The 11,932-nt window shown below is 43.8% G+C and overlaps 1 protein-coding gene across 1 annotated transcript; it reads left to right on the top strand.

The window, feature by feature from the left end:
- Window positions 1-370: 370 nt before the first annotated feature.
- On the top strand, window positions 371-8,321 carry HMGN1 (high mobility group nucleosome binding domain 1). Its single transcript, XM_066620715.1, has 6 exons — window positions 371-580; window positions 1,160-1,180; window positions 1,279-1,308; window positions 1,542-1,592; window positions 4,621-4,752; window positions 7,313-8,321. Exons 1-6 carry the CDS (start codon window positions 566-568, stop codon window positions 7,358-7,360), a joined length of 297 nt encoding a protein of 98 aa, XP_066476812.1. The 5' UTR covers window positions 371-565; the 3' UTR covers window positions 7,361-8,321.
- Window positions 8,322-11,932: the final 3,611 nt, after the last annotated feature.

The following is an 11,932-nucleotide window of genomic DNA, read 5'->3' as shown; positions in this document are numbered from 1 at the left end:
TGAGGTGACGCTAACGGACCCCCCACCCACCGTTCAAACGCTTCACTGTGGAAATAACAACAATAAATAAAAAGGAGTGGGCGCCTCACTAGCTCCGCCCACAAAAAGCAGGCCCCGCCCCCCGCGAGGAGTTGACGGGTCTGGGCTTCTGGGGGTGGTGGGTGGAGGACGGGCTGTTGTGATTTAAAAGCGGCCCCGCGAGCCAGGCCGCCCAATAGGAACGCGCCCGCCTCGGAGTGGCAGCCGTTCGGGCCAGCGCGCGCGCGCCCTCGCCGCTCCGCCTCCCTCCTCTCGATCCGGCTGGATCCTGTTGCGGTGCCGCTGGCGCTGCTGGGATGGTTGCGGGAGCGGGAGGCGGAGGCGGAGGAGGGGGGCTGGCCAGGCGGGCGGGCTCAGTGCTCCGTGCGCAGCAGTAGTAGCAGCGAACGGGAGGGAGACAGCGCGAGACGGGCTCGGAGCGGACGGGCGTCAGAAGCACCGTTCGCCGCCTCTCGCGCCGCTTGAGGAGCCGGGCGCTCCCGCTGGATAGGGACGCACGCCAGAAAACAACCCGACAGCCGCCGCCATGCCGAAGAGAAAGGTTGGCGGCGGGCGGGCGGGAGCGCACTACAACGTGCGGCAAGGGCGCGCCTCCCCCCCCTTTTTCTCCCCCCCTTGAGCAAGGGTTGTGCGAACTGGTCGCCTTTCATATGTAGGCGGGTTGGTCTGTGGGGGAGGGGCGGCTGTGGCGGGTTTTCTTAATATATATATATATAGACGGGGATAAAGGCGGCTGCGTCGGCGGCGGCCCTCAGTCTCCGCGCGGACACTCTGCCTGGGGGGGAGGGGGCTTGACGGTTGGAGATGGCCGCGGGGCTGCTTGTCGTCGTCGTCCTCAGAACTCCGGCCCCCCCAAGTCTCGTGCGGTCACGAGGCCCTCGCGCGAAGGCGACTTTGGCGCGAGCGAGCCAGCGTCGCGCAGGTGTTTGACGTCTGGAACTTTCTTCGGACGTTGGGGGAAGGCGGCGGTGAGGACGGTCTCGGGTTCGAAATCTAAACACGGCGGCGGGAAGGGGGCGTGAGCGCTGTGACGTCAGCCCCCCAGCATAGGGCCTGTGCGCGTGCGGGACGCTCCACCCCCTGCCCCCTCCCTCACTGATCACGATCTCTTCTGTTGCAGGTGAACGCTGCTGAGGAGGAGGTGAGTATTGATGGCGCCAGTACTGTGGGGATGGACAGGGTGCTAACAGCACCCGGGACTCCATTCATAACTCCAAGTTGTCCTTTGTTTTGTTGCAGCCCAAGAGACGGTCTGCGCGATTGTCGGCTGTAAGTAGACATGTTTTGTTCTGCCTCTTGCATTGATTTGTTAGAAGGATGTTGTAATAGAGTCAGAATCACCTTTGTTGGCATACACTTAGCTAACAGCATCCTAGCAAGAAGTATTGCTGGTAGGGTACTGGTCTCTTACAATACCATATAGCTACTTCAGGTTGTAAGATTAAACAAAGCCTCAAAAGTTATCCTCGCTGTAGTAACTCTTTGGGTTTTCCTTCCTCCAGAAACCTGCCCCTGCCAAAGCTGAGCCCAAGCCAAAAAAGCCTGCTCCAAAGGTGAGTGTGCATGTGGTGTGGAGCTGAAATTTGCTTTAGAACTGGGGACTCCAAACCCTGGCCCAGGGGCCAGATGCGGCCCACAGCGAGCCTCTATCTGGCCCACAGCCAGCCTTTGGCCCACCTGACCAAACACAACCAGAGCTGGGTTCCAGTCATGTCCAGAGAGTGTTCTGAGGGACAGGGCGGCTGCACATGGCCTTCCAAACACCTTTTAAAGGCCTAAAAACATAACTTCCTGGTTTTCCTGCAAAACCAGAAGTTACTTTGTGTCTTCCGAAGGCCTTGGTGGTTTTATGAGGGTCAGGGAGGCCTCCCCAGCTCTTAGAACATTCTCTGGGTGTTTTTTGTGATGTGCTGGCTTTTAGGTATTTACTCCTGTCTGTTTAAGTAAGCTGCTTGGGAGGTGGGGAATGGGGGTCAATTTGAGGGTGTGCTTTATTTCAGGGTGTGTTGGTGCTTGGAGAAATATTGGAATTTGAGTTCATTTATTCATTCACGTTTCATCTCTAATGTGTTTATTTAAATTTTTTTCTGGCCCTTGACACTATTCCAGATATTTAATGCTGCCCTGTGGACAAAAATTTTGGAGACCCCTACTTTAGTAGATGTGAAACTTCATAGTTAAAATAGATACGGTTACTATATCTCCGAAATGCACTATTCTGAAATTGTTTAAAAGCTATTTCTGCTCAACGTTGCATATACACAACAGGGATCAAGTGTGTACACTTGTGGGCTGGGAAGGAATAAGTTAATATGACTATAGACAGAAGGGCTTTATCTTCCATGAGGTACTCTTTAAAACAGGGGTGTCAAACTCGTTCCGTACAGAGGGCCAAATAGCATTCATGGTGCCCTCTAAGAGACAGAAGTGATGTCATTAGGCAAGAAGTGATGTCATTAAACTGGTCATAACCAAAAATATGCACTACTTTTTCTCACTTAGGAACTCATTAGTTGCAAATGACAGAAAAGAAAATACACAAATCTTGATAATCTTTCAAGATACGGGAGAGCCCAATGTTCATGTGGGCTACTTTTAGTAGTAACACCTCAGCACTGCTTAGCAGCTGAGAGCCTGAGGGCCAGATAAAAAGCTTCTGTGGGCTGCATTTGACACCCCTTACGTTTGACACCCCTGGTTTAAAATGCAAAAACTAAATTAACATTATACGTAGTTTAGTGAAAAATGTGTCTTGGTTGTGTTGCTAGTGTTATCTGAGGCATAACTGACTGCTACTAAACTGTGACTGATTGTTCATGTGTGCTGTTCTCACCTACTGTAGCGACTTAGTGCCCTTGCATTTCTTTGGCAACCAAACAAAACAGATTGGTATCAAATTGTTTAAATGTCACATATATATATATATATATATAAACAAAAGTACTTCTCTTAGTATTGAAAGGGAAAGTTCAGTTGATGCAGAACTGTAAGTGGTTTTCTATTTTGATGTATGTGGTGACGGAACCCATAGCACCTACAGGTCCCTGTTCGGGTTGCGACCTGCTTAAGGTTGGGAGTTACTGCTCTATATAGTATATGTTCTTTGTCTTAGAGCAGAGGTTTTCAGACTGGGGTGTTGCAATGCCCCAGCCTGAGGGCCCTGGCCTCTTTTCCCTTAAGGGGCATGGGCAGCAAGGAGGCAGTGGCGGGATCCCCAGGATTACGCTGCTCAGGACGCTGCAGAGGCTTGGCTGCACTTACCAGAGCCTCCTGCAGCCTCCTGGGAGTGCGGGGAGCCCTGCGTGACCTTCTGCAGGGCTCCCCGAAGCTTTAGAAGTGAAAGTGGGGCAATCACGTCCTGCTTCCGCAAAACTGGAAGTGGAGCATGATCACTCCACTTTCACTTCTAACTGGGCTGCAGGGACTCGGGTGCACTCACCAGTCCCTACAGCAGCCTTCCCTGGGTGCAGGGAGCCCTGCGCGAGCCTCTGCAGGGCTTCTCAGGTCAGCAGAAGTGAAGGTGGAGCGATCGCGCTCCACTCCCGCAAAACCAGAAGTAGAGCGCAATCGCTCCACTTTCACTTCTGCTGACCTGGGGAGTCCTGCAGAGGCTCGCACAGGGAAGGCTGCTGCAGGTACTGCTGAGTGCACCCCAGTCCTTGCAGCCCCCCTGAGTGGCGCGATCCTGGGGGTCGTGTCACTGCCTTCCCCCTGCCCCACAAGGACTTGCTGCGGGTTTCAAACTCTGGGAGATCTTAAAAACTGCAGTCTTAGAGTATTGGAGACCATACTGGTGTTCTCATATGGGAAATTGGTTCAAGTTATGTGGAGCTAGGACCTATGTTCTCTCTGTTTGTCTCTATGTTCTCTCTGTTTGTCTGGCATCCTTTAGTAGCATTGTAGAAAAGATTCAATAAGTAGAAAGATTCAATAAGAGAGAGTGACTTTATTACTCTGTTTGAATTCTGGTTATACATAAAAGTTGTGAATGCTCTTTCAATTCTTCATTACTACTGTTAGTAATGTTGCATCAACTTTCCTAAATCCAGACTGCTTCTATCCCAAATAAATTATGTCTCCTGTGGTTCTGAATGAATTAAGAATTGATTTACTGGTTATTTTGTGACATTTTGGAGATAATTTGTCTGAAACATCCAACGTTGGTTTAAATAAATCATAAGTATGCTTAGTATAGTGAACATTGGACAGCTTTCAGAAACTTCAAGATATGTGAATAAATGCATCCTAGAAAGTCGGCACTGTGTAGTAAAGAAACAAGTTGATCATGGACTAATTCTGTCACGTTTTCTTGCTGCTATTTTCAATTACAGTATAAGGGTACATGCCCAATTGCTAAAGATGATGTTGATGTTTGTGATTTTGTCACCTACTAATCATGGTAGTCATAATAAATTTCAGAATTGGTGTTGAACCAAAAGTACAGTTTAATAAAAGACTTGTAGAGATCCTTGGTTAAGCAACAGAATATTTTCTTCATTTGCGATTGTTCATTTCAGGTGGAGAAATTATTTGGAAAACATGTATTTCTGGGCTAGATGTTAATGGTCTAATTTACTCTAGGATAAGTCTGAGGAAAAGAAAGCCCAAACGAAAGGAAAAAAGGGACCAAAGGGGAAACAAATTGAAGAAAACAATCAAGAGGAAGTAAAAGATAATGTTCCTGCAGAAAATGGAGAAGCAAAAGCTGATGAGGTAAAATCTTGTATGTTCTGGTTTAAATTCACTCACTGAATGATCTTCAAAATGGATGTGTTAACTCAGTGGTTCCCAGACTTTTCAGCACTAGGACCCACTTTTTAATTGTATTGAGACCCACCTAGTGTTACAAGACTTAACACTTCACCAGCTGCTCAAGCCTCTGTTTTTATCCTTTTTACTATGATTAGGGAGGGAGCTGCCTTCTGGTGCATTTGAGCTCCATGTTTGACTGTTCTGGTGCCCTTGTATTCCCCTTTGCCTGGCTTTCGATAAGAATCAAGGCATGCTTGGCCTGCTCATGAGTAAAGCTCTCTTTCACTAGGGCTCAATACATTTTCCTTGTCAGCTATTGGCTCATCAGTTTCATTATCCACCAAAATCAGGTCGTGACCCACAGTTTGGGAACTGCTGTGCTAGCTCATTGTGCTGGAAGAGTCTTGGGCTGAGTTGGAGTGAAAGCAAGGAAAGGAGGGCAGATAAATCTGGCATGTAAATGACCCATTTCTGTTCTATGTTTTCTAATCAAAATACCCAACTTCAGCTTGATAAATTTTTGTCTTTAGACAATTATTTCACAAACCTTGCAGGAGGAGTTCTGATGACTTTCAGAGATAAGGTTCCTGCAAAAAGAGAAGGAATTATCAGTGAATTAGTAATGAATCTGAAATTTGTGAAGTTTTATGAATTGGAGAAAGAAAGGTTTCAGATTTGTCAGATTCTTGTTTATTGGCTGAGTTATGCATACCTGGGAAAACAAGTTCTGATCCAAGTGACGTTGCACAGCTGGAAAAAGAAAGTTAAATGCAATCACCTGAAAGTTTTCCAGCAATAAAATATGCCAAATCATTGCAATATTTTAACCCAGCATGGTATACATTCTACTGGTTAGAATATAGGGTAATAGAAAATGGTAACTGATAATTCAGAGCTGAAGCTGCGTAACAAGTGGTTACATCATGGCATAACAGTTATAGAAAAACATAGAAACTAGAGAGCATTGGTTTTAGTGCTGTGAAATGATGCTTGTGCAATGATTTATCAGAGATTGTGTGCTCTGTCATAATATCTGCATCAAGTGCTGGATGTGAATGAACATTTTTATGTGCAGTAAGGACCAGTTTAGATGAGTGAATGCCTAAGGCTCAAACTGGACACTGACAGCTGCATAACTTGCTCCTTGGTTTGATTTTGTTAATAGTGTGCTGGGGGATCTAAGAAGGTGAAACTGCAGTGAGGGGACAAGTGGGTGTTAAGATTCTGCCTTTGCTGCTGTCCAGAACTCAGTTGCAGCTCATACTGAAAGCTAATGCAAGCTTCTGTTTTCCAAATAAAACAGTGCAGGGGGGAATGAAAAGGTCAGAATCAAAACAGTGGCAAGATAAAGTCCTTGAAGACCTTTGGCACTTCCGCAGTGGTTTCATCCTATCTCAGGCCTCTTATTTTTTAAAAAAAGCAAAGGGTTGTTGTGGATTCCATGTGATGTCTAGTAATGTTGCCATACTGGCAATACAGAAGAGATTCTAAAGTTCTCAACCTTAGCATTGATTAACTGTTTTGCAGAATTGTATAGGAATCTGTGAATCAAATTTCTGCTGATCATCTGCATTTGTACATTACCTCAGCTTATTCTCCCCTCCTTCTCATTGACTACAAGGCACGCCCCGGTATCCATGGGAGTTATATTCTGGTTAACTGAAACCGCAGATACCAGCGAACACCCTCCACCCTCTGGAGAATTGTTGTGGCTTCCTCTGGGGCTTCCCAGGCCTATATCTGTGGATATAGAGGGGGGCCCTGTACTAATCTAATAAGGGACCAGATCTCTATTAACTCGGATACGCTTTTTGTGTTCTAAAGAAATGCATAGGTATTCTGTCAGTTTGATTTGGTACATCAGGGTAATGTTTCTGCCAGGGATCTAGTTTTTTGAATACCTTTTCCTTAAATGTTTTTTTGGTTTGAATTTGATTAATGCTTAAAATTTTTAAATGTAATGTAAACCACAAAACCCATAAGTCATATTTCAGAGAAAATGCATTTAAGAGGGGAGCATTAATGTGAAATATACTGGTTTTCTTTCAGAAATCTATTATGTGGGACATCACTCACCCTCCCCCCAAAATGCACTTTGCCCCTGAACCCCCCTTTTCTGATGCCATCACTGGGTTGCATATTCAGTTATAAATGACCCATGATTAGAGGTGTTTTGTTTCTGTTGAGTAAGATGGAATTACAGCCTTACTGAACACTGTCTTGTGCACAAGTCTTGCTGAACACAATGGGCTTATTATGAGTAAAATAAAGAACACCATTTTTACACGCCCCTATCTATGATGTAAGAATGAAAGGCATTAATTTGTGCATCAGCAGTCAAATTTAAGCTGGTCAAATGATTATTTAAACTAAAATCCTGAACCAAACTAATGATATGCACACATTCCGTTGAGTCCAAAACCTGCTATTGTAAGTAACCGAAAGGTCCTATTTTGATACTGCATATGAACATGGAAACATTTGTGTAAAGCTTGTCACAATAAATTTTCTCCTTTTTCAGGCCCCAGTAACTGATGCAGCAGGAGAAAAAGAAGCAAAATCTGAGTAACATCTTGTATGAAGTCTTTAATCAGTGGTTCCTGTACCACCATCTTGTACAATTCAGAGGAATATTTTTATCAACTATTTTGTAAATGCAAGTTTTTTAGTGGTTTTAGAAAACACATTTTTAAACATGAGGGGATTCCCCCTCCCTCTCCCATATCCCATTTAATGTAGTTGAGTGTAAACACTTTGTTTAAAAGTTAGAAATTGTGTACTGGTTGTCTACCATATTCAACCAGCAATTCATGGAATGTTAGATTAAAGAGAAATTTAATATCTTCATTACTTAACATTCCACAGGCCAAGGTGGGCAACTTGCAATTTACACATGGCCCTTGAAGCACTCTATGCAGGCTTCAGTTATAATCCTGAATTTAGTTTTGTTTCCTTACATTTCTAGTCTTACGGTTACAGAGTTAAATTTGAACTATTTGATGGAGGAAAACTGCTCAGTGTATGGCCTCCAGAGGCAGACAAGTTGCTCACCCTTGCTATAGACTTTGTAACCTGGTAACAAGCATAACAGAAAACAGCATTGTGATGAATAGGAAAACGTTTTCACACATTATACAACAGTTATTCCCTAATTTGTTGTCAATATAATTCTTCCTCAATTTAAAAAAAAAAAAAAAGCAACTCTGTTCCCTGGTGTTGGATCTCTCCTTCAGATTTGCTTATCTGTGACAGAGTTATTTTTGGTAGTGGTAGTTTTATTTTTTCAACAGCTTTGTAACTGTGGTGTTAACAATTGGAAATCTGGGTGTGTAGTGTGTGTGGTCAGTTAACGAATAAATCTGGTTAAGCAGACATAACATCACATGACAGTATTTGAGACACTGGTACTTTTCTACTTTGAACGAAGAGTCTGAAGTCATAATTTGTCACATGACAATTATGTGATTTATATTCAAGTTAATGTCTGTGGTTCATCAAAACAAGAACCAATAAAATCTTGGTTATAGTTGTGTTGCTGCTTTTTCCTTTCAATTTAATTGAAAGCCAGTTTTCATGTAGAGAAATTAGAAAAGTAGTATATGTTCTGCAGCTGCAATGGAAATGTATGAAATAGATCCTGACACCAACCCCTTTTTTAGGCTTTGGGGGGGGGGGCAGTTGGAAATAGATGAGAATATGTTGATGCTGTTCCTTTACCCTGTGGTTGACCCAACTGCTTTAGGTTATCCCTGACTTGCTTGGCTCATGAGTTGCACTAGGACTGTACATTTTTAATAGGCTTTCTAAGAACCGAGTTTCTACCTGCTGCTATATATTTTTACAATGAGAAGTTCTTATCTTGCTTGGTGTAGTATTAAGAATATTTATATACAGCTTTTCAACAAAAAGTTCACAAAGCAGTTTACAGAGGAAAATCAAATACAGTTGTGTACCGCTTAATGACAGGGATTGAGACTGTGATCCTTGTCAAGCTGTGCTTGACGCAATCCAGACCCTCCACAGGGAAGGGGATGCTTCGCTCCCTCCCCTCTGGAGGGTCATCTGAGCTTCCCAGAGGCGGTGCGTATCCACACACTGCCTCTGGAGCTCAGCCTGAGGGAAATCTCATCTGTCGCATGACTTCTGGTTTCACAGAGGAAATTGGAAATTGTGCAAGAGACACAATTTCCCTCAGTCTGAGCTCTGCAGAGGCAGCGTGCGGACGTGCGCTGCCTCTGCGAAGCTCAGATGACTTTGCGGAGGGGAGCAGAGCTCCCCTTGCTTTTGGAGGGTTGGGATGTGCGCCCCCAACAACCACGTGACCACACGTGGTCATCAGTTATGCGATCCCGGTGTAAGCTGGAAGGTCACAAAGCAGCACACACCTGTAACTAAATGCTCTGTCCCAAAACAGCTCATATTCTAAAAAAAATGCAGAACACCAGTAACAGCTGCTAGAAAAACACTGCTGGGGTGAAGGAGCGTTATTCTTCCCCTGCTTAAATATAAGAGAACGACCACTTGATTACTCTTTGCCCAGTTAACAAGGTATTTGAGATAGTGTTCCAAAGTGCCTTTAACTATAATACATTCTACAGTTGTCCTATCCCATCTACCATTTGTTCTCACGCAAAAAATGGACTATTTTGTATTTAGTATTACAGTATGGTATGCTGCAGTGCTGGTACCCATATATTCTGTTTTGAAAGAGCGAAGAGCTATCTTCCTTTGTTGGGAGGATGTTGCTGCAATGATTGCTGGGGAAGGGAGCAGATTTTTTGCAGCATTTGTAAATTGATGAGGCCTATTTCCTAACCATGTCAATTTCACTGAGGATCATAGAGTTGGGATTAACAAGATCATCTAGTTTGACCCTTGCCTGCAGCAGGAAATCCTGCAGTAATTTCAGCAGGTGCCTGTTGAACATCTGCTTGAAGATCTCCAGTGAGCGAGTATCTACTACCTTCCTTGGTAACTGGTTCCACTGCCAGACCACCCTCATTGTTAAGCATTTCTTCCTGATATCTCTAATCAATGTGGATTTGAGAAAGATTTGAGCCAATTAAATTGATATGGATTTTTCCATTTATGTATATTGGAAGGGGAGAGAATTTAAAATATGAAAAAGGCCATTCCTAAGTCTATACAACTCAGTGGAGAAGGTGGCAGGCTTAAAAAAATCAGTGGTTCTCACACCTTTAGCACCGGGACCCACTTTTTAGAATCAGAATCTGTCAGAACTCATCAGAAGTGATGTCACAACCAGAAGTGACTTCATCAAGCAGGAAAATTTTTAACAATCCTACCCCACTTACCCAGGAGTAAGTCCCATTGACTATCATTGTTAAAAGCATATATATAGCCTGTTCAAAGTAAAGATCTGTAACATTTCCTAAAATGCAGTCAGATACTATGGCAGCATCAAGTCTAATATATTAAAAATAAAATATTGAGATGAATGGGAACCCACCTGAAACTGGCTCACAACCCACCTAGTGGGTCCCAACCCACAGTTTGAGAAACACTGGTATACATACTTTCATAACAGACAAAACACACAAGAATGTTAAACTGTGATTCTATGTCCCTCTGCTATGGAAAAACTTTATCGAAGCACATTTTAAATTGCATTTCTGTCTTCCATCCATGCATATGTCAACAGTGGAAGAGAAATTCAAAATATCACATAAGTGCATGAACCTGTTGCATGAGTGCATCTTATTCATGGCAGGGAGCTTCTGCCAGCAGCACACAGCTATACTGAAGCATCTGGATGCTGGCTCTCAGATGGCACTTGTGAAGGCTGTGAAAAACTTTTGGTAGAGCCTCTCAAGTTCTAACCCAGTATATAGTCCACTTAAATCTTGAACTAATTTTCCATGGTAAAGCAGATATAAGATTTGCCTGGTATAAGATTTGCCTGCAAAAGAAGATGATTTTGTTCTACCAAGTAAATCTCCTTTCTGGGCAGAATCCTGCCATTTAAGACTGTTTTGGAATTTTGTTTGCTCTTGTCTGTTAACAGCTTCAATTCTAACCACACTTTCCTGAGAGTAAGCCCCATTGAACAAAATAGGACTTACTTCTGAGTAGACCTGGTTAGCATTGTGCCCAACATCTGTTCAAATTTCACTAACAGTAGCTTAGCTGTTTCAACCAGGAGTACTGAAGAATTTTTTGGCTGCAATCCTAACCTCACTTTCCTGGGAGTAAGTCTCTTTGAATACAATAGCTTGTGGTAGCAGGATCAGTATTCCAGCAGCATTCTGAAGTTGACAGAAGGTGCTTTGAGCCACTTTGGCCCAAATCCTAACCAACTTTCCAGCACTGGCATAGTGGTGCCAATGGGACATGTGCTGCATCCTGCAGTTGGGTGGCATTCATGGAGGCCTCCTCAAAGTAAGGGAATGTTTGTTCCCTTATCTCCGAGCTGCATTGCCCTTACATCGGTGCTGGAAAGTGGGTTAGGATTGTGCCCTTTGACACTTAAAAGATTGATTCTGGTCTTATTTTGGGGATGTGCAGAAGGTACCATGTTAGTTTTGCTGTGATGTCTGTTTTAATTTTGAGAACTTGCAATTTTTATGTTCGGTTTGGCTTAAATCTTCCCTTTTTCTTTATGGGAATTACAAATCTCACATTGGCTCTTCTCACTCCCAGATGGTGGCTGCTAACTTTGCTGTTCCCATTTATTAGAAAAAATAATAGGTGGCAGGCAGCAGGAGTACATAACACAAAGAGATGCAATCACTGGCCAGCAGCAATTAGCCATCCCATGTTGTAAAAAGTACTGATGGTGATGTGTACTTGTGAGGTGAAGCTTGTATTTAAGAGCATGGTAGAGTAAGAAAGTTCAGGATACAAAGGGACAGTTTCCTAATTAAAATTCTTGGAAACTTAGAGCAGGGCTGCTCTTTCTCAGGTGGACAGACAACCTATGGAGAAGCACATTAGTCAGTTTCTCCTTCAGATAGACAGCATCAGCATGAAGTCACAATGACCACCTTCAGTTTGGCAGCAGCATCAGTATGAGGTCATAATGTGCACACTGGTCAATCTGTATTGAGGCAAACTATTCGGTGGACACAGTGCTTCTCTTCTACACACATTTGAGCTAGAAAGGTGGAAGGGCATCTGGCAC

This window comes from Tiliqua scincoides, chromosome 3 (assembly GCF_035046505.1).
Source record: "Tiliqua scincoides isolate rTilSci1 chromosome 3, rTilSci1.hap2, whole genome shotgun sequence".
Taxonomy (NCBI): domain Eukaryota; kingdom Metazoa; phylum Chordata; class Lepidosauria; order Squamata; family Scincidae; genus Tiliqua; species Tiliqua scincoides.
The sequence above is the reverse complement of the archived record's forward strand: the minus strand, read 5'-3'. Positions and strand labels throughout refer to the sequence as shown.

Bases quoted from the DNA above. Each gene is read 5' to 3' on its own strand.
- HMGN1 (XM_066620715.1), top strand. The intron at 1,309-1,541 runs GTAAGTAGACAT...TCCTTCCTCCAG, and splicing joins GGTCTGCGCGATTGTCGGCT to AAACCTGCCCCTGCCAAAGC. The intron at 1,593-4,620 runs GTGAGTGTGCAT...AATTTACTCTAG, and splicing joins CAAAAAAGCCTGCTCCAAAG to GATAAGTCTGAGGAAAAGAA.